The sequence below is a fragment of the Rhinopithecus bieti genome, unplaced genomic scaffold (assembly GCF_001698545.2).
Source record: "Rhinopithecus bieti isolate Rb0 unplaced genomic scaffold, ASM169854v2 scaffold_14826, whole genome shotgun sequence".
Classification (NCBI taxonomy): Eukaryota; Metazoa; Chordata; class Mammalia; order Primates; family Cercopithecidae; genus Rhinopithecus; species Rhinopithecus bieti.
In genome coordinates this window covers 1,206,165-1,225,174 of record NW_016808328.1, presented here as the reverse complement: position 1 = coordinate 1,225,174, position 19,010 = coordinate 1,206,165, and the positions used below count along the sequence as shown (strand labels likewise).

Here is a 19,010-nt window from a genome sequence, read left to right as displayed (position 1 = left end):
ACTTTTTTTTTTTTTTTTTTTTTTGAGACAGAGTCTTGCTTTTGTCCCCCAGGCTGCAGTGCAGTGATGCCATCTTGGCTCACTGCAACCTCTGCCTCCCAGGTTCAAGCGATTCTCTTGCCTCAGCCTCCCGAGTAGCTAGGATTACAGGCACCCACCACTGTGCCTGGCTAATTTTTTGTATTTTTAGTAGAGACGGAGTTTCACCATGTTAGCCAGGCCTGAACTCTTGACTTCAGGTGATCCACCCGCCTCAGCCTCCCAGAGTACTAGGATTACAGGTGTGAGCCACCACGCCTGGCCTCCATCACTCACTCTTAGGGAGGTAACGATGCATGCAAATGGCTGAGCAGGTGCCTGGTCAGTGCTGGTGGCTACAACTGTGCTGATGGCTTCCTCTCTCCTCCCAGGTGGACACAGCCCCCTGGGCTCATGCACATCTGCCCCTACCCTTTGCCCCAGCCCCAGCCCAGGGCCTGGCACCCCACAGATGCTTGGTGGCCATTTGTGGGGTGGCATGGTCTGACCACACCTGGCTGTACTCCTGCTCTCCTCTGCCTCTTCAGCTCAGTTGGTACTGGTTGGAGAGAGTCTCTCCGCTAGGGGTCCTCTCTGGCTCTGAGTTGAGCTTTGGAGGTGCTAGCTCTGGAGGCTGGGGGCCAGGACTGGGGGTCCTCACCGTCTTGGAACCACTGGATGCTCTCAGCATCTAACACATCTTCCGAAAACAAGCATGACAAGGAGAAGGGTTCCTTCTCACGAGCAAAGACTGGCTTCAGCACCGAGGTGAATTCCACGCTGGGGCCAAACATCGATCCTGGGGTGGGAATGAAATTTGGGGCAGAGGTTTTTGAGGCAGCCAGCCTGGCCTGGGACTTAGGAGTGGGGACTTTTCTGGGGCATCCCCTCTCTTCTGGGTCTCGACTGGGAGAAGGGGACCTGGCCTTGGGGTGGGTGGGAAGAGACTTATCTAGGTAGGGGCCAGAGAAGCCAGAGAGCAACCATCTGAAGGCCAAGTCCACTGGTTTTTGTGGCTTTGCCTTTCAAACCCAGTTTTAGTCAGAGGACAGTTCAGCAGCTGGGGACAGCTCTGGGGTACCCTGCGGCCCTTAGAAGTCAGGTGCAAGTGTTACCAGCTCATAGACAAACCCCGGTGGACATCGTTTTATGGGCAGGGGATGGCTGTATTCTAAACAGGTACCATAGTGGGTTGGGGAGCAAAGCCTGAACAAAGCATCCCAGGTCCCATGCTCCCCCAGCTGACTTACTTTTGAAGATCTCTGAATCGAAGCCGGCATCCTTCCCCAGGTAAGCTGAAAACCAAAGGCAAATGGAGTTGGAGAAGGTTCAGACCCCACATTCCTATGCTGTGTTGGGGACATAGGCTTTGGATATGAGTTCGAGTCCTGGTCTGTTGGTGGCTCCCCCTTGTGGCTTTGGGAAAGTTCTTTCATCGCTCTGTGCCTCAGTTTCTTCAGCAGTAAAATGGGACAGTAATTCCTACCTGGGGCAAGGAATGAGCAGGTTCACATGAACCAAGCCCCCCGCCATAGCCTGACGCATGGCAGGTTCTCAATACATACTGGTTTCCTTTGTCTCCCCAAACGTGCCCCCAGGATCACGCATTGTCTTCACAGCGGTCAAGCCCAGTCAGAGACGCAGAGACGCGGGCATTTCTGGTGGGATCAGGGAGAGTGGTGGGGGAGGGGCAGCACTGAGAGAGTCCAGGGGCTGAAGGGTGAAATCCAAGGTAATGTTGCCACAGACCACCAGAGAATAGTAACAGCAGCTCTCACTCACACAGTGCTTGCCCCATGCTGTGAGGATTAAACGAGCCAATTAAACACATTGACTCATTTAATCTTCACAACAGCCCTGTCAGTTGGTACCATTATTACCCTCTCAAACAGATGAGAAAACTGAGGCACAGCTGTCCAGACAACACCCCAGCAGCCTGAAGCTATGACATGACACTGGTCCCTGGAAAGGCCCTTCCTGAGCAAGGTCCAGAGAAGGGCAGGAGGCTGCCCGAGATCACACAGGTCAGTGGAAGAGTTAGGATTGGAACTCAGGGCTCCTGCCCCCCAGATCACTAAAATCACCCAAGTTGCTATGGAGATGAGAGCAGAGAAGAGGGTGGTAGTGGTGGTGAGTAGAGTAGGAGGAGCAGGGGGTTGGCTGGAGTCTGGGGCCAAGAGTAAACCTGGTGGACCCTGGAGCTGCCAGCCTTGATGGAGAGAGGGACAGGGATCTGGAAGGAGTGGTGGGAAGGATGGGTGGGCAGAGGGAGGCAGAGCCCCAGTCCCTGACCTTGGGCTTGACTCTGGGCACGGCCTGTGGGGACAGCTCAAATTTCTGCACAAGAGCTTGGCCTGGCAGCAGGATCTGCCTCCTAAGAGCTATTTAGGGAACAGGACAGTGGGTGGAGAGGGTTGTGTAGGACAGTTTAACAAGGTCTGATGAGAGGCAGGGAGGGTGGGCTGGGATCCACCTGTCTACTGCCCAAGACAGCTGCCTTAGGAGTGTGCGTATGAGTGCGTGTATATGAGTGCATGTGTGTGTGTGTGTGTGTATGTGTGTGAGTGTGTATGTGTGTGCATGTGTGGGCTTCTCTCTCCCGGGGGTCCTGGAACTCAGGGCACGGCATTCTTCCGGGCCCAAATGTGTGACCCCCTTGGGCAGTGCCCTGCCCTGGTCATGGGAGTGGGTACCACATGCCAAGGCTTATCACCTCATTTAATCAACACGGGCATCTGAGAGAGGTAGTAGGATTGTAGGATTCTTCCTTTCACAGATGAGGAAATAGAGGCTCAGAGAAGTGAGGTGGCTTCCCAGGTTTACACAGCCAGTCGGTGGCAGAGCCAGGCTGTGAACTCAGGTCTGGCTGACTCCTGAGTGTCTCCCTGCTTTATGCTGTGATTTCAGATGCCCAGGGGGTGACCTCCAGGAGGGGCCCAAGCCCAACTGGAAAATGTGCACCAGAACCCACATGGGGCAGTGAGGGTCAGGTGGGGAGTTGCTGGGATTTGGCCTTTGCCCCGAGGACCCCTCAGTAGGGTTGGCAGGGCCAGACCACCCTCCCAGAGGTCCTGAGATGAATCCCGACCTAAGCGTAATCCGGTGGGCCAAGCATGCTCTCTGGCATGGTGGGCAGGTGGGTTCGCCTTGAACAGCTGTGTAGGTTGTGTTCCGCGCAAAGATATCCCCTGAGAGAGCAACGTGGGGGCTAAAATTCAGTCTGTTTTCCATTTGCCAAGCCATGTGCCCTGGAATGGGAGCTGCACCTGCCTGCAGAAAAGGGGCCTCTTTCGCTAATTCATCCACTCAGTTCACACAAAAGTGCCCACCATGCCAGTGATGACTCTGCAGAGAGAGCTGAGTTCAAGTCCCAGCCCTGCCACCATCTGGCTCAGGATGAAATCAGGTACCATCAAGGGTGTCTGGCACACAGTGAAGACTCAGGAGAGGTCAGTTCCCTTCCCCTCTCCCAGTTGCTCTTGACACCAACCCACAGGGACAGGTGATCCTGCCTTACTCGCCTTCCACCATCAGCCCATGCCAGGCTGATGGAGGAGACTATCACCTGCTATGAAGGCCTCCAGGGAAGCGGGAGTCTCCAGGGCTGCCCTGGTCACCCAATGCCAGGCTGAACAGCCTTGTGCCAATGGCCTTTCCTCAGGTCTCACGCAGACCCATGTCCTTGTCTGCTCAGCTTGGGTTTGCTGTGGCCCACACTGCCTGTTGGGGATGGCAGGACTTACTGCGGACGAGGACTTTGGCGAAGGAGGAGGCCTGGCCGTAGGCATTGTTCACTCGCACAGTGTAAGTGGCTGAGTCCTCAATGGTGCATCTGAAAAGGAGAGAAGGAGAAATTCCTCCCAAGACTGCTGGGCTCCATGGGAAACACAAGTCCCCATATGTGGGTGGGAAAGGCTGGAACTAAGGAAAGCCTCATGGTGCCAGGAAGAGATTTTGGTCACAATCTCTGAAAAGCTGTGTTTTTAGGTTGGCCACTGTACCTTTCCATGCTTCGGTGTCCTCTGAAAAACTGGGGACATGACACCACCTAAACCATCTCAGGAGAAAGTGCTTTGAAAATATGATATGCCACATTGCAGTTATTGCTGACTCTGGAGGATCAGAGAGGTTAAGTGACTTTCCCAGAGTCACAGAGCAAATGGAATTCAACTCAGCTTCAAACAAGAATCCTGGAGCAGGAGGCTCCTTCCTTCTCAGAGAGCAGCAGACAAGCTTGGTCAAGTCAGACTGTAATCTGGGTAGAACCGGGCCAGACACCCAGGTGTTCCCAGTCTCAGATATGGGTCTCACCACCAACCAGGCCAACCCTATCACGTTCCCAGTGGAAGCCTGGGCCAGCTCCATCCTAGGGGCACCCTGGTGACAGAGAGGAGGTGGTAGGATGTGGCACCTCTGGCCCCATTAGCAAGCAGAGGCCCCTTGATGCCTCCTTTCTGCACCGGTCACTCAGCGCAGGAATCCCTCTTGCTTCCAGGAATCCCTCTGGCTTCTGCCTGCCCCTGGAGGTCCCCTGGGCCTGCACACCTTCCCCGACTCTGCAGTCCATGGGGTGCCTCCCTTATATGGTCACATATTTATGTCTCCCCACTTCTGGAGGGTAAGATGAGTGCTCTGCTTATCTTTGTGTCTCTGAGGTCTGGGTTGGTTGAACTGGAGGGGTTGGTGTTTGGGAAACAATCCAGATAGAGAGAAATGGCTCACACCAGGCCCTGCCGCACAGTAGCTGTACAAGACCCTTAACTTTCTGGGCCTGTTTTGTCGCCTGTGACATGGGGTGCTCCCTCAAGCATGGTGGCAGGGATTATGGATTGTATGTGAAAAGCACCTAGCACAGGGCTTGGCACCTGGGAGGAACTCAGCGTGTGGCAGCTGATATGAATGACGAGTGACACATATCATCTCATTTAATGAGCCACCACGCCTTATATTCCCATGTGGCCTCCCCGCATGCACCCTGCCTCTTCGCTCAAAACCATGCTTAGGACTCACCATCTCCTGAAAGGCTGAACTCTCTCCCATGTAATTGCTTCCCCTCACATGTGTACGTCTGTGTATACAAGCACATGTGTGAGCACTGTGTACGTGCATGTGTGCACGTGTGTGTGCACTGTGTATGTGCATGGGTGCATATGTGCGTGCACAGGTGCATATGTGTGCGTATTATGGTATTTTCTTTCCCCCACAAGGAGCCTTCCCAGCATGCCTAGTTCAGCGTCCAGTCCTCAAGGCCAGCCTCTTGAGTCCAAACTTCTCACCGTGTATCTCAAGGCATCGGAATCACATAGTGGGTGTGTGTTAAATATCAATTCCTGGGCTCCGTTCCAGACCTGCTTAATCTGAATCTCTGGGGGTAAGGGGAGGGTCTGTCCTGTTCCAGGAATCGGTATTTTGCCCAGCACCCCAGAGACTTCTGAAGAAGGTGAACCTGGGCCGCAGCTCTGAGGAAGGGTTTGGGATCCTGCTCTGGCCTCGGCGGTGGCAGGGCCCGGGGTCGTGGGTCTCTCTAGGTCCCCAGTCTCACCAGTCTCACCTCCTAATCTCCAGGGACAGCAGCCCATAGTTGTTGGTGATTCGGTATTTTCCGGCAGGAAAGAGGCGGGGATCAATCCTTGTGTCATTTTTGTACCTGTGGAGACACAGCGGTCTGTGGCAGGTAGTGTGTTCCAAGTGGGAGGGGTCTGGAGTCTCTCGGACGGGGATTCCAGCTGCAGGTTTTTGGTTTGTTTTGTTTTGCTTTTTGAGATGGAGTCTTGCTCTGTCGCCCAGGCTGGAGGGCAGTGGTGCAATCTTAGCTCACTGCAACCTCCGCCTCCCAGATTCAAGCAATTCTCCCTGCCTCAGCCTCCCGAGTAGCTGGGATTACAGGCGCCCCCACCACGCCCAGTTAATTTTAGTATTTTTAGTAGAGACGGGTTTCCCCATGTTGGCCAGGCTGGTCTCGAGCGCCTGACCTCAGGTGATCCACTCGCCTCGGCCTCCCAAAGTGCTGGGATTATAGGCGTGAACCACCACGCGTGGCCTTCAGTTGCAGTTTTGTGTTGCTTACTTGCTGGTGCGATCGGAGCAGCACTTATGCCACTCTGAGCCTCAGTTGTCCTGACCTGTGAAATGGGGGTATGAAAGCACTGGCCTCACAGGGCTGCTGTGACAATTAAATGGGATGAGCATATAAAGGCTTTCCCCTGTGCCCACATACCACAGGTCCTTAAGGGGTTGTGTCCCTGCTGGGGGCAGAGAAGAAGGAGCCTGTAATTAGGGACAGCTGCCTCTCCCCCTACCCAGCCATCCTCAGGGGTACCCTAGGACCAGGCCCCAGCTTTTCCCTTCCCTCTGAAGGGGCTTGCCAGGGAAGGAACCCCAGACCCCTGCCTCTCTTCCCAACCCCTAAGGATGGCTGTTCTTTTTGGCTGTCATTACAATAGCTGGAGGAGCTTTCAAAAATCTCCATGCCCAGTTTTGAACATAAGGCTGTGGGAATTTGCGTCGGAAACTGCTAATTGTTGTCCAATATCCATTCTCAGGGGGAAATTGAATTTATTCATGGATCACCCAATATAGGACATATCTCCTTGCCTCTCTTTCTGCTAGGTGTGGTCATATGACTTAGTGTTGTCAACAGCAAGCGGGGACAAGAGTCATGTGGCTGCCCCGATGACACCCTTTGCCCCCTTTCACGTCATCGTTCCCTCTGTCCTTGGCAGGAACAGGGAGGTGCCGGCGGCTGTCTCACACCCCGAAGCTCAGGGTTGACCCTCCAGTAGTGAGCTGGAGCTCAGTCCCTGGGGAATCTGCATCCAGGCATTTAGATGGAAGAAAACAAGCTTCTCGCTTATGTAAGCCATTAAAAACAAAACAAAACTCCAGGTGCAGGCTGCATCCCAAATCAATGAAATCAGAATTTCTGGGGGTGAGACCCTCAGATCGTATTTTGAAAATCCTCTGGTGAGGCTGGATGTGGTAGCTCATGCCTGTAATCCCAACACTTTGCGAGGCCAAGGCTGGATGATTGCTTGAGGCCAGCAGTTCAAGACCACCCTGGGCAACATAGCAAGACCCCATCTTTACAAAATATTCTTTAAAATAATTAGCTGGTTGTGGTGGGGTGTGCCTGCTGTCCTAGCTACTCAGGAGGCTGAGGCAGGAGGACTGCTTGAGGCCAGGAGTTAGAGGTTGCAGTGAACCATGATTGCGCCACTACACTCCAGCCTGGGTGACAGAGCAAGACCCTGTCTCAAAAAAAAAAAATTGTTTTTCTTAATGTCCTCTGCTGATTTCCAAGGGTAGTAAAGCGGATCACCCTGCCCTGGATGCTGCCCTCATTTTCTGTGAACTCGGGTCTTGTTCCCCCCACTGTGTGGACAGGACAGTGGGGTGGCCTGGGGTCCTGGAGGCCTAAGCAGTAGGGTCTGAGGAGTGAGGGTGAGTGACACTTAGGAGGCCTGGGTTTTGACACAGCTTGGTGTGTGACCTTGGGCAACTCCATACCCCTCTCTGGGCCTCTGTGTCCCTGAGGCCATGGAATGGAGTCTCGCAGGATGAATTCTTCTCTCTGCCCTGGGTGGGTGGCTGAGGTTGAAGAGGAGGCCTCCCAGAGAGAGGGCACCCCGGCCTCAGTCCACTTCCTTCCCTGGACCTGGCCTCATTCATGCCCTGTTTGTCTCCAGGGCAACCAAACACAGCCACACCCATGCCCCACCATGAAGCCCCCAGTCTGGCCCCGTCCTGAAAGGAGCCCAGCTAAACCTCCTGCAGAGAGGGTGATGTCTAATCTGGGTGCTCAATCTCTCCAGCTCTCCAGGCCTGGGAGCCAGGGTTAGGCCCCCTACCACACACCTGTCAGGAAGATTCCAGACACCTCAGCCTGGCCAGCTTTTCTTTCCCTGGAAAAAGCAGCTGCTGCAGCTCTGGCATGGCTGAGACAGCCGGAGACCTCAACGCTCACCCCTCCCTCTCTCTGGGCCTCAGTCTCTGCCTGGGCAGTCAGGCCCTTGAAGGCACAAGCAGAGGACCACCTGAAGTGGCAGCCAGTGACAAAACAAGCTTGACTGGGACAGGGGAAGTGAGGGGCCTGCCCAGGGTCTGGCTCTGCAAGGACCTCAAAAGGAGTGAGATTTCTGTTATTTATCTAAATCTTTTTTTTTGGCCTCACATATTTTGGTGTTCGATTTTACTTTTTAAGACTGCTTTAGGAAGGCTGAGGCAGGGGGATTACTTGAAGTCAGGAGTTCCAGACTAGCCTGGCCAAAATGGTGAAACCCCATCTCTACTAAAAATACACACAAAAAATTTAGCTGGGCATGGCGGTGGGTGCCTGTCATCCCAGCTACTTGGGAGGCTGAGGCAGGAGAATCGCTTGAACCCAGGAGGCGGAGGCTGCAGTGAGCCGAGATGGTGCCACTGCACTCCAGGCTGAGCAACAGAATGAGACTCTATCTTAAAAAAAAAAAAAAGAACACTTTAAAAAAAGAAAGACCAGGCCTAGTGGCTCATGCCTGTATTCCCAGAGCTTTGGGAGACTGAGATGGGAGGAATACTTGAGGCCAGGAGTTCGAGACCAGCCTGGGCAACATAGTGAGACTCTGTCTCTACAAAAATTTAAAAAGTTAGCCAGGTGTGGTGGCTCATGCCTGTGGTCCCAGCTACTTGGGAGGCTGGGGTGGGAGCATCACTTGAGCCCAGGAAGTTGAGGCTGCAGTGAGCAGTGATTGCACCACTGTACTCCAGCCTGGCAACAGAGTGAGACCTTATCTCTAAATAATAATAATAATGATAATCGTTGAATGAATAGACTTGCCTAATACGCCGGGTGAGCTGGAATATTCCTCCAGCCCTAGGGCTGGACAGAACCTCTGGAGGTCAGTCCTGGGGCAACATGTGGCCCTGCCTGATGTGACTGATGATGGAAAACCAGATCCGTCAAGCCAGGAGTACCAGGGGCCACCTGAGTTGCCTGGGCTGGAGGTGGACCTGGGCTTGGCTTCTGCCACTGGTCAGGAATGCTCAGCTCCCTGTTGTGGCAACCTCGTTGGCAGGGGTAGAAACAACTCCCAAGAGGTTTCCAAATGCCTTCGATGTGGGCCTCAGTGCCAGGGCTGAGCAGAGCTTGGCTGCGGGGCCAGGACAGCTGAGATGCTAACCTCCACTTGGCCCGGCCAGTGCTGGGAGCAGTCCTCCTAGTGGAACCAGCAACTTGCATGCAGGGACCGCCCAGTCCCCACAGCATCCCAGAGCCCAGCAGGGTACTTGGCATACTTTTTGGAATAAATTCCAGCTGGCAATGACCAGCCCTGAGGCCAGCTCCCTCAAGATGCCTTTCTTGATTGCTCCTGGCCTGAGTGATTTCTATTTCTCTGACTTCTGAAGCATTATATGTGCTTGAAGGAAAGTAAAACTTGTAATGGAACAGGAATTAAAAGAAAATTAAAGAATGTGTAAGCAAAACTCAGTTGTATGTAAGAAAATCCAGTTCCCCCCGAGGAAGAGAAAGAGCTGGAATCCTTTAAAGATGAACTGCCTGTTTTTCTGAGGCTAGTGAGCCTTATCTCCTCCTTTCCCAGGCATTGTGAAGACCCTGTTTCTCTAGCTGTGCAGCTGCAAGGCCACTAGACAGATAAACTCAAGTCGTAAAACATGTTTTTCCTTGAAAAGTAAGAAATGATGTAATGCATGTCTTAATTGAATACCTGTCTTTGTTTCTCACTTCTGTAATATCCTTCCCCTGCACAGATCTCCCCGCCCCAACCCACAAAATGCTTTAAAGTTCACCAGACTCTTTGTTCGGGGCTCAGTCCTTTGGATGTTAATCCGACTGGTTCAGATTAACTAAATAATTAAACAATGCCTCCTCAACCCCTTGGTCTCTCTGATTCCTTAATTATCCCACAGCAGTAATAATCACTCTCCTACTCTCTAGGCCAGTTGAAAGAGTTATGGGCTTAGAGGCAGGAGACCTGAATTTGAATCCTAGCTCACATTGGCTGTGTGACCTTACGTAAGTCACACTACCTCTCTGAGCCTTGATATCCTTACCTGTGAAATGGGCGTAATAGTTCCTATCTCATGAATGGCCCTGATGCTCAAATGAGAGTGAAGTTCTGGGTCAGTGTAATGTGGATTCAAGTATAAGAGGCTGCTGTTTTCCTTTGTGTTTTCCATTATTTGTGCCTCTATTCTCTCTCCTGCTAGACCATCGGCTGTTCCCTGTCAAGATCTGGCTGATAGGCGGCCTCTTCTGAGAAGCCTTCCTGGATTCTATGGGCTGAGGTAGCCCCTTCTTCCTTTTCACCCAGACTCTTTGATCTCAAATATCACCCATGAATATACTTCTTTGTGTGCTGATGTTTCTTTTCTGGGCTAAGAGTTAGTTCCTTGAAGGTGAGATTGTGTCTGGTTATTTCCTTTCTTTTCTTTTTTGAGACAGAGTCTCGGGTTCTGTCCCCCAGGCTGGAGTGCGGTGGTGCGATCTTGGCTCACTGCATCCTCCGCCTCCTGGGTTCAAGTGATTCTCCTGTCTCAGCCTCCCAAGTAGTTGGGATTACAGGCACCCGCCACCACGCTCAGCTAATTTTTGTATTTTTAGTAGAGACAGGGTTTCACCATGTGGGCAAGGATGGTCTCGAATTCCTGACTTCAGGTGATCCACCTGCCTCGGCCTCCCAAAGTGCTGGGAGTACAGGTGTGAGCCACCGCGCCCGGCCGCTTTTTTTTTTTTTTTCTGTGAGACAGGATCTTACTCTGTCATCCAGGATGGAGTGCAGTGGTGCAATCACGGTACACGGCAGCCTCGACCTCAGCTTACCAAGTAGCTGGGACTACAAGTGCAGGCCACATGCCCAGCTAATTTTTAAATTTTTTGTAGAGATGGTGTCTCCCAGCTGCCCAGGATGTTCTCAAACTCCTAGGTTCAAGTGATCCTCCCTCCTTGGCTTCCCGAAGTGCTGAAAGTGGGCCTGGGCTTGTTTGGTTATTTCTGTGCCCCAGTGCCTCAGTCAGGTCCTGGGACAGATGACACTCTCGGCAAATTTTTGTTGAAACCACTTCCTCATCCCCCAGGGTACTGAGCAATGGGCCTCAGATCCAGGGGGCACTCAGGAAAGAGTAGCTAAGCCATGTGAATGACGTGCCTTCTTCTGTGGTGAGACTGAGACCTGGGCCGCGGCCATGCCCACCCCGATCTGTGCCTGTGCAGGAGACCCCTGCCCCTGCTCTGCCCCTCCCCAAGCGAGGCCTAGCCTCTGGGGTTCTACCCTCCCACGAATGGCATTTCCTGTTTTCCCAGCCCTTTTCAAGTTCTGAGGTTTCCATGTTGTTGTTGTATTAAATTCTCATCACACACAAGCTGGACAGGAGGTTTTCAATCCATTCTTCAAAATAGGAAATGGAGGCAGGACCAGGGAGTTTAAGAGGCATGGCTGAGACCTCACACTGAGTAGGGAGAGAGAAAGCAAGGGTGGGAACACAAGGCTCCCCCCTGCCCCTGAGGCCTGTGCTCCTTCTCTGTAGGCCCTGCCCTCCCCATCTTCTCCCTGCCCCGCCCACCTCCTTCCTGCCCCTTGGCCCCTGTCCCGCCTCTCACCATCATCCTCAACCCTGGAGACGCCCATCTTGCAGCACCTGCCTTCTCATGAGACCAGAATTATATTTTTATGAGGGCTGGCTCCCCAGGGGCCCAGTCTTCCAGCCTGAGGCTGGCTGGGGGGCAGCTAAGAATAACCCAGGCCTAAGCTGGGCGTGGTGGCTTGTGCCTGTGGTCCCAGCTACTTGGGAGGCTGAGGTGGGAGGATCCCTTGAGCCCAGGAGTCAACACTGCAGTGAGCTATGATCACTCCACTGCACTCCAGCCTGAGCGAGACCCCGCCTCTAAAAAACAACCCAGGTCTGGTTCCCCAGCAGCTGCTCTATTTGGTGGGTGGACAGAGCTCAGGGTTCACGGGTCCGCAACAAGAAGTCCTGGCAGAAGTATTGGATGTGAGGAACTCACTCGTGACCCCAGAGGCCCAGAACCCCCTCCTGCCCCAGCGGCTTACCAGGTGACCTGGGGTGGTGGCGAGGCCTGGACAGTGCAGGTCAGCAGGACCGTGGTGTGCTCCCAGACAGCGTGGGAGCGAAGAGGGATCCAGAACCAGGGCCCGCGGCCAGAGCACAGCTCCCTCAGCTCCTTGGCCTCCTGGACCTTCTCCTCTGTCTGGAGGCGGAAGGAGGTGTATGACACTGTGAGCCAGGGACCACCTCTCTGCCCTCTTCACCATTACCTCCCCACTGACACCCAGACTCTGTAGTTAGACCCACATGGGCTGGAGTTCCCGGTCCCCTCCACTAGCAGAGCAGGGTGGCACTGTGAGCAGGGCATGGGCTTCGGAGCCAGCTGGCCTGGGGTCAAGGTATTAACTAGCTGTGGTACCATAGGCAGGTCCTCAGTGTCCTTATCTGTAAAATGGGGATGATAGCAAAATCCCCTGCCCGCTGTGGGACCATAAGCAGGTCCTCAGTGTCCTTATCTGTAAAATGGGGATGATAGCAAAATCCCCTGCCCACTGTGGGGGTGTGGGGGTGAAAGACACGACACTGAGAAAGCCTGTGTAAGTGGGAGCTGGGGAAGGGATGTGGAGAGTAGCTCAAATCCTGATACTCATCAGGGCTAGCATTTCCTGAGGGTCTTCTGTGTTCTAGGCAGCGGGAAAGTCACTTTCCAAACCCAGTCTCATTTAAATCCCATCTCAGCACTGATAATTGTTACAATGATGTCTATTTTACTTTTATTTTTTTAAATTTTGAGATGGAGTCTCACTCTGTAGCCCGAGCTGGAGTGCAGCCGTATGATCTTGGCTCACTGCAACCTCTGCCTCTCGGGTTCAAGCGATTCTCCTGCCTCAGTCTCCCAAGTAGCTGGGATTACAGGCCTGGCTAATTTTCATATTTTTAGTAGAGACAGGGTTTCACCATGTTGGCCAGGCTAGTCTCGAACTTCTGACCTCAGGTGATCCACCCACCTTGGCCTTCCAAAGTGCTGGGATTACAGGCATGAGCCATTGTACCCAGCTCTGTTTTACAGATGAGAGCACTGAGGCTCAGGAACGGGGTTGCACTTGCCCAGGCTCACACCGCTGGAGTGTACAGGCATCAGATGCAAACCCAAAGCCTGGACTCTGCCTGGGATGTCCTGCCTCTTGGGAAGGGGGTGAGGATGGCAGCAAGTGGTGCGTTGCAGGTCCCAGGCCCTGGGGGCTCCACAGCCCACACCCTTACCCGCTGCCTCAGCATCTTCCAGTCCCGCCTCTGGCGCAGCAGCCGGTGGGTCCGCAGGAAGGCGATCTCGGTCCTCTCCCAGTCATTGCCGAAGCCCACCCGCTTCTGCCCTCGCTCCTCCAGCTCCACGGCAGATGTCTGGCGTCTCAGCTGGGCTTCCCTGCCGTGACAGAGGCCACTGGGGCTCAGGCAGGGATGGGGGCGCCTGGAGCATCTTGGCCAGTTCCATTCCCCATGCCCAGCAGTGCCAGGATGCTTTAAACTTTGGGAGGACATGCATGACTTTGCATCTTCCCTTGCCTCCAAAACAGCCTGGAAGGGCCCTGCTTACAGTCGGTGCTTAATAAACAGTTGACTGTTTTCATCGTTTTCAAGACTCTTTCGCAAACCTTTGTTCATCTTGTTTTCATAATACCCAAGTGGCCAGGCCTTAATGTCCCTATTTTATAGGGCAGGGAATGAGGCTCAGCAACCTGCTTCAGGTCAGCCAGGACCACGACCCAAGCCTCCTAGCCCAGGGGCCTGTCCCAAGCCGGACGCTGCTTCTCTAAGCCGGCACACTCAGAGGCTTCCTCAGTCTCTGGCCTCGTGGGAAACTGGGGCCTGGTTTACTTGCTCCTTCTGTCCTATTCCTAGCTCCCTCCCCCACCACGTGAAGCCTGGAAGCCTGTCGGTGACGTGGGCCCCCACCCTCTCCCTTGGGGATGGTCCCCGGCTATGACACGTGCACCCTTCCAGAGGGTGGTGTGTGGGCTTTGTGGGCAGGCAGCACTGGGCTTAAAATCCTGTCTAGACCCTTACTCTAGATGTGGGATTTTGGGCAGGTTCTTTACACTCGGGGTGAAAGACCAGCAGGGAGGCCGGGGGGACTGGACAGGATGGCCCCTCCTCAGCCAGGGCTCCCTGGGAAGCAACTCTGACTTACCAAGACAGCTCAGAGGAGGCCGTCAGAGCCAGGGCTGCTGCCAGGGCGTAGTCCGCGGCGCTGAACTCATGTTCTTCCTCGCTGCTCCCAGAAGGAGGGGAGTGAACGGCTCCTGAGGGATTGGCTGGGGGCTCCCTGAGATTAGGGCTGCATTTGCCCACCTCAGCCTCAGGGCACCAACAGGCAGGGCTGGGCCTCCCTCCTCATACCAGTCTCAGAAAGCAAGGCTGCATCCCCCCCAACACTGAATGTGCTTCCCTCCTCAAACAGGGTTTCCAGAGGACAGGGCTGTGCCTCTTCCATCACATGGGGGTCTCCAGAGAGCCAACTGTGTCTCCTTCCTCAGATCGGGGGCTCAGAAAGCAGGGATGTCCCTCCCCCCATCAGGTTGGAGCCTCCAGAGGGCTAGGCTGGGCCTCCCTCCTCAGACCGGAGGAAGGGCAGTGGCTGGGCAGGGACCCCGTGGCTCCCACCTGCTGCGGAAGGTGTGCCTCTGCATGGAGGAGCCCATGTGCAGGCTGTGCTGCCGCTCCTCCTTCCGCTCCTCCTCCTGACGGTGCTCCAGCCTGTGGACCTCCATGGCCTGAGGGGGCTGGGGGTCCCCCGCACCTCCCAAGCTGTGCGGCAGAGTCATGGCTACCAGAGCAACAACCTGTCAAGGCCAAGGGCCACGGTCAGTCCACCAGGTGCCCGCCTGTCCCCTCCCATGCAGTCTTCCCAACATCTCCAGGAGGCTGGCGGGATGGGGGCATGCGGGTGTCCTCTCCGTAGTGGGCAGACAGGGAAACTGAGGTCTGAGAGGGAGAGGGACCTGCCCAAGGTGGCAGAGGCAGGCTTTAGGCTCTGAGCCTGGCTTCTCCTCTACCACATGTGCTCCCCAGCTGAGTGAGCAGGGCCCTGACTTCTAGCTGCTTCCGGCTGCAGCCCAGCCCTTGTCTCGCTGTATGATCTGGGGCAAGGTTTTCCCTTCTCTGGGCCTCAGCTCCCCAGACAATGAGTGATTGAAACTGTGATGTCCACGGCTCTGTCTGGACTCAGGACGGGCAGGTGTCCCTATTCTTCCTGCACTGGCCACGCTCAGTCCTACCTCTGAGCCTTTGCCTGCGCTGGTTTTCTCTCCCAGCACACCCTTCCCCTCCTCCTGGCCCACTTAGCTCTAGTCATGCTTCAAACCCCAACTGAGGGCATGCTAGTTAGCACAGAGACTCTGAATCCAGCCCACAGGGTGTGATGCCAGCTCCTCATCCCAGCTTACAAGTGTGTAACCTTGGGAAAGACTCATGACTTGGTTTCCTCATCTGTAAAATGGGTCTACCAACCTCCCAGGGTAGTTGTGAAGGTTAGATGAGTGCTTGGGGCTTAGTAAGTACAACATAAGTGTTAGACATTAGCATTATTTTTCTAAGAAGCCTTTCTGAAAAACTACAGGCCACCTAGAATTTTCCCTCTTCTAATTTCTTTTGTACTTATTTTCTAGCACTCCACAATTTAGCATTGATTCAGACAATGCCTTCTCTATGTAATTATTTTGTATCTGTGCATCTTGACTGTTCAACAAGATTGTAAGTGAATTAAAATTAACAATAGTGAGAACTTATTATGTGCCAGGCCCATGTTAGTTCTCAAATGCATTATCCCCAGTCCCTGTAATAACCCAAATGAGGACAGCACCATTATTATCCCATTTTACTGATGAACAGGGGCAGTACTTGCCCAAGGTCACCCAGCATGGTGATGGGGCCATGACTGGCAGCCAATCCTTAGCCCAACCCCTAGCCCTTCTGACCTCCATGTCATATGGCCACTCAAGGCCAGGCCATGGCCGAGGCTGGGGACACGGTGGGCCACAGGGCCTTTCTCTTCATAAGGGAATTGCAATGTACACATCCCCTTTGCATTCCCGAGGCTCAGGTGTAGGCCCCTGATGGCGCCCAGTGGGGCTGGATCACACTGACCCGGGGGAGGCTCAGGAAGCTGATCCATGGATATGGAGAGGCAAGTGAGGGGTGTGGGAGGCCCGTGAGCCTGCTGGCTGTGAGTTTTTGCACTAAGTTCTTTCTCAGATCCAGGCTTCTGTCACTGCTGGGTCTCTGAGGGCCCCTCTGATGCTAAAGCTGGAATCCCTGGAATGACTTTCACACCTCCTCCCGGTGGGAATCCTGGTCTGCAGACTTCTGGCATGGGAGGGTTCCTGCCCAGACATGGGGATGGAAACAGAAGAGGGACGACCGCCTGCCTTGGCCTGCTCCTGTCAGCTTCTGTGGGGTTGTCTCTGTGTGGCCCCTGCCTCTCTAGGGGGTCGTGCTGGAGGTGGCAGAGTGTGTGTGTGTGGTGTGTGCGTTTGTGTGTGTGCATGTGTAGGCTGTCTTCTGCCTGGATGTGAACACAGCACCCAGGTGACCATTTCTCTAAGTCCATGACATGGAAGGTGAGCCCACTGGCTTTATTGGAGAGCCCTGGGCCTGGAAGAGGCATGTGGTGGGGGTGATGGGGGCTCGGGCTGTGGAGGGTCAGTCTTAGTGGGTTTTTACCCTTCTGCTTCCTAGAAGTTTGCTCCTTTTGGGTGTCTGCAGTTGTGGGCATCACGAAAAGAGAATGGATGGCTGTAGCGTTAGCTGGGACCAAGGGCTGCCCCTAAAGCTCCCTGGGCTCCTGTTAATCATCTCAAATGACATAATGGGACAGTCACCCTCTTTGGCTTCGTATCACCCCCTCCTGATGGAAGAAGTTCTCCCTGCACACAAAGAAGTGACTAGCTCTGCTCATTCTGCTCTTCCTTCCTCATGGCCCAGGAGGAGAGCTGCTGGGTACCACCCTAGGTGGAGCGAGGACCCCCGACTCTGCCCCAGCTTTCCTGGGACACGATGGCCCTGGCTCCAGTGGCTGAGAGTTAACATTCCCTGGCACCAGCCACTGGCTCCCTTCCCCTGGATGCTCTGTTCCCGATTAGCACAGCAGGCAGGGGCCTGGCGCTCGTCCCTGACCTCGGGGCCTCCAGCAACCAGACCCCTGGCTTTAGCGGATGAGCCACCAATTCTTTTTAAAGCACTGACTGATGCGTGGGATTAAGCAGGGACAAGTTTGCGGCCTCCCTGCCCTTTCCCGAAGGACCAGGGTGCCTCTTTCCAGAACACTGTGTGTGCCTGTGTGAAGGGGAAACTGCCCCCTTTTCCCTCTCTTGGGGTACAAAAATCTGGGTCAGAGGTCCCACTGCGTGACCTTCCCAATTCCTCTCTGCTTTGCTCCCAAGCCTCCATCTGCGGAGGAGGCCTCTCCCCTTCTTCAGGAGGGAAAGAGAAATGCATAGCAGTTGAGCGAAGACCCCTCTGAGAACTGCCGGCAGGGGAGCTGCGTTGGAGGCGGGGTGGGGTGGCTGGGAGCAGAGACACATCCTGCGGGCGGCGGGCGGCACAGGCCGGGACGCGTTCTTAGCCAGGGGCTCCACCAGCTTCCGCGAGGCCGAATCCTGCCCTTGCCAGTCATGAGCTGAGGCAACTCCTTTCCCGTCTGGGCCTCGGTTTCCTGCCAGGCACTGGATGAAATCCCTTCCAGCTCTAAGATTTGGGATCTGAGGGCTCGCTCTCTTTCCCTGCCTGTGGGGCTGGCCAAGCTGGGCTCAGCCAGCTCCGCTCTGAATTCGTGGAACTTGCCAGCTTAGCCGGCTCCCGCTGATCGCTGCTCCATCGCAGGAAAGACTCCAGTTCCCAGGGCAGCCCCCACCCTTTTTTTTTTTTTTTTTTTTTTTTCAACTTTCACATCACAGAGAGCTCAGCTCTCAGAAGACCCAGGGCCACACAGAACAGTGGGATGGGGCAGGGGTTTCTGGAATCCCCTCCCATTTTCACTTGGGTGCTGCCTCAGCACAAGTTTCCCAGGCTCCTTTCACAACACACAACCGCGCACACACGCACACACACCCACAGAAATCACTCCCCAGTGGCTGACTCTCAGGAGGCATCCCTCCCCAACCCTGATTTCCGGGGGTGACTCACAGAGCAGTGTGCCCACTTAGGAGTCTTTGGGGAGAAGATTCCAGAGGCCGAGAGGGTCCTTGTTCTCTTCTTGCCCTCGGCTCAGCGGGCACCGGGAGAAGAATGCGATCCCGGAGCCTGCACCGTCTTAAATATAGCAGCGCCGAGACAGTACGATGACAATGGATGAGAACTATGGCATGGGGGACGGGGGGCCAAGGGGAGGGGCCGTTCCGTGTCTCCAGCCTGCTGGGCAGCAGCGACAGGTGGGGCTGTCCCCCGCGTCCCCCACACTGCTCCTCCTCTCAGCTGGGTCCTCTCTGCCCAACCCCAGCCCCTGTTCAAGTGGAAAGGAGGGAACAGCTCAGGCCTGGTCGTTTATGGAGGGCAGATCCCGTGCGGCGTTCCCAGCTGTTGGGAGTTCTGATCTGAATTCTGCCCCAGCTGACCGGGTGCCCTGGGGAAGGCGCTCAGCTTCCCTGAACCGACTGCCTTCTGAAAAACCGAGACAGTGACACGGGGCACCTGGACTTCATGAAGATGGTGGAAGGAATATGACCTAAAAGTGAATGTTTCGTGCTCAGAAGTTGTCACTGGCGAAAACAGCAATGTGTGGCTCCTGGTCCCTCCACCACTCCAGCAGTTACTACACAGCCCCCCCTCCCCACCACAGTCATGTGTGTGTGGTGTGGTGCAGGCAGGAGGAGCTGGGGAGCCACCTACTGCTTCACGGTCCAAACTGCTCAGGCTGCCAGAGTGGCCACTGCAGGGCCCTCTTGTAGGGTAAACACACCTGATAGGGATAACTGAAGAGCACCCCAAGAATGACC

General features: G+C 54.7%; 1 protein-coding gene across 1 annotated transcript in view; it reads right to left on the bottom strand.

Annotated features, from left to right (window-relative positions):
- MYOM3 (myomesin 3) overlaps nucleotides 1-18,502 on the bottom strand; it is a 61,388-nt gene extending 42,886 nt beyond the window's left edge. The window contains exons 1-9 of the mRNA XM_017886552.1: nucleotides 18,202-18,502; nucleotides 14,683-14,861; nucleotides 14,210-14,290; nucleotides 13,285-13,444; nucleotides 12,066-12,223; nucleotides 5,570-5,665; nucleotides 3,762-3,850; nucleotides 1,269-1,313; nucleotides 680-817 (exon numbers count right to left, since the gene is read on the bottom strand). Coding sequence (XP_017742041.1) covers nucleotides 680-817; nucleotides 1,269-1,313; nucleotides 3,762-3,850; nucleotides 5,570-5,665; nucleotides 12,066-12,223; nucleotides 13,285-13,444; nucleotides 14,210-14,290; nucleotides 14,683-14,843 — 928 coding nt within the window. The 5' untranslated portion in view covers nucleotides 14,844-14,861; nucleotides 18,202-18,502. The remainder of the gene's footprint in view (nucleotides 1-679; nucleotides 818-1,268; nucleotides 1,314-3,761; nucleotides 3,851-5,569; nucleotides 5,666-12,065; nucleotides 12,224-13,284; nucleotides 13,445-14,209; nucleotides 14,291-14,682; nucleotides 14,862-18,201) is intronic.
- Between the last annotated feature and the right edge of the window lie 508 nt (nucleotides 18,503-19,010).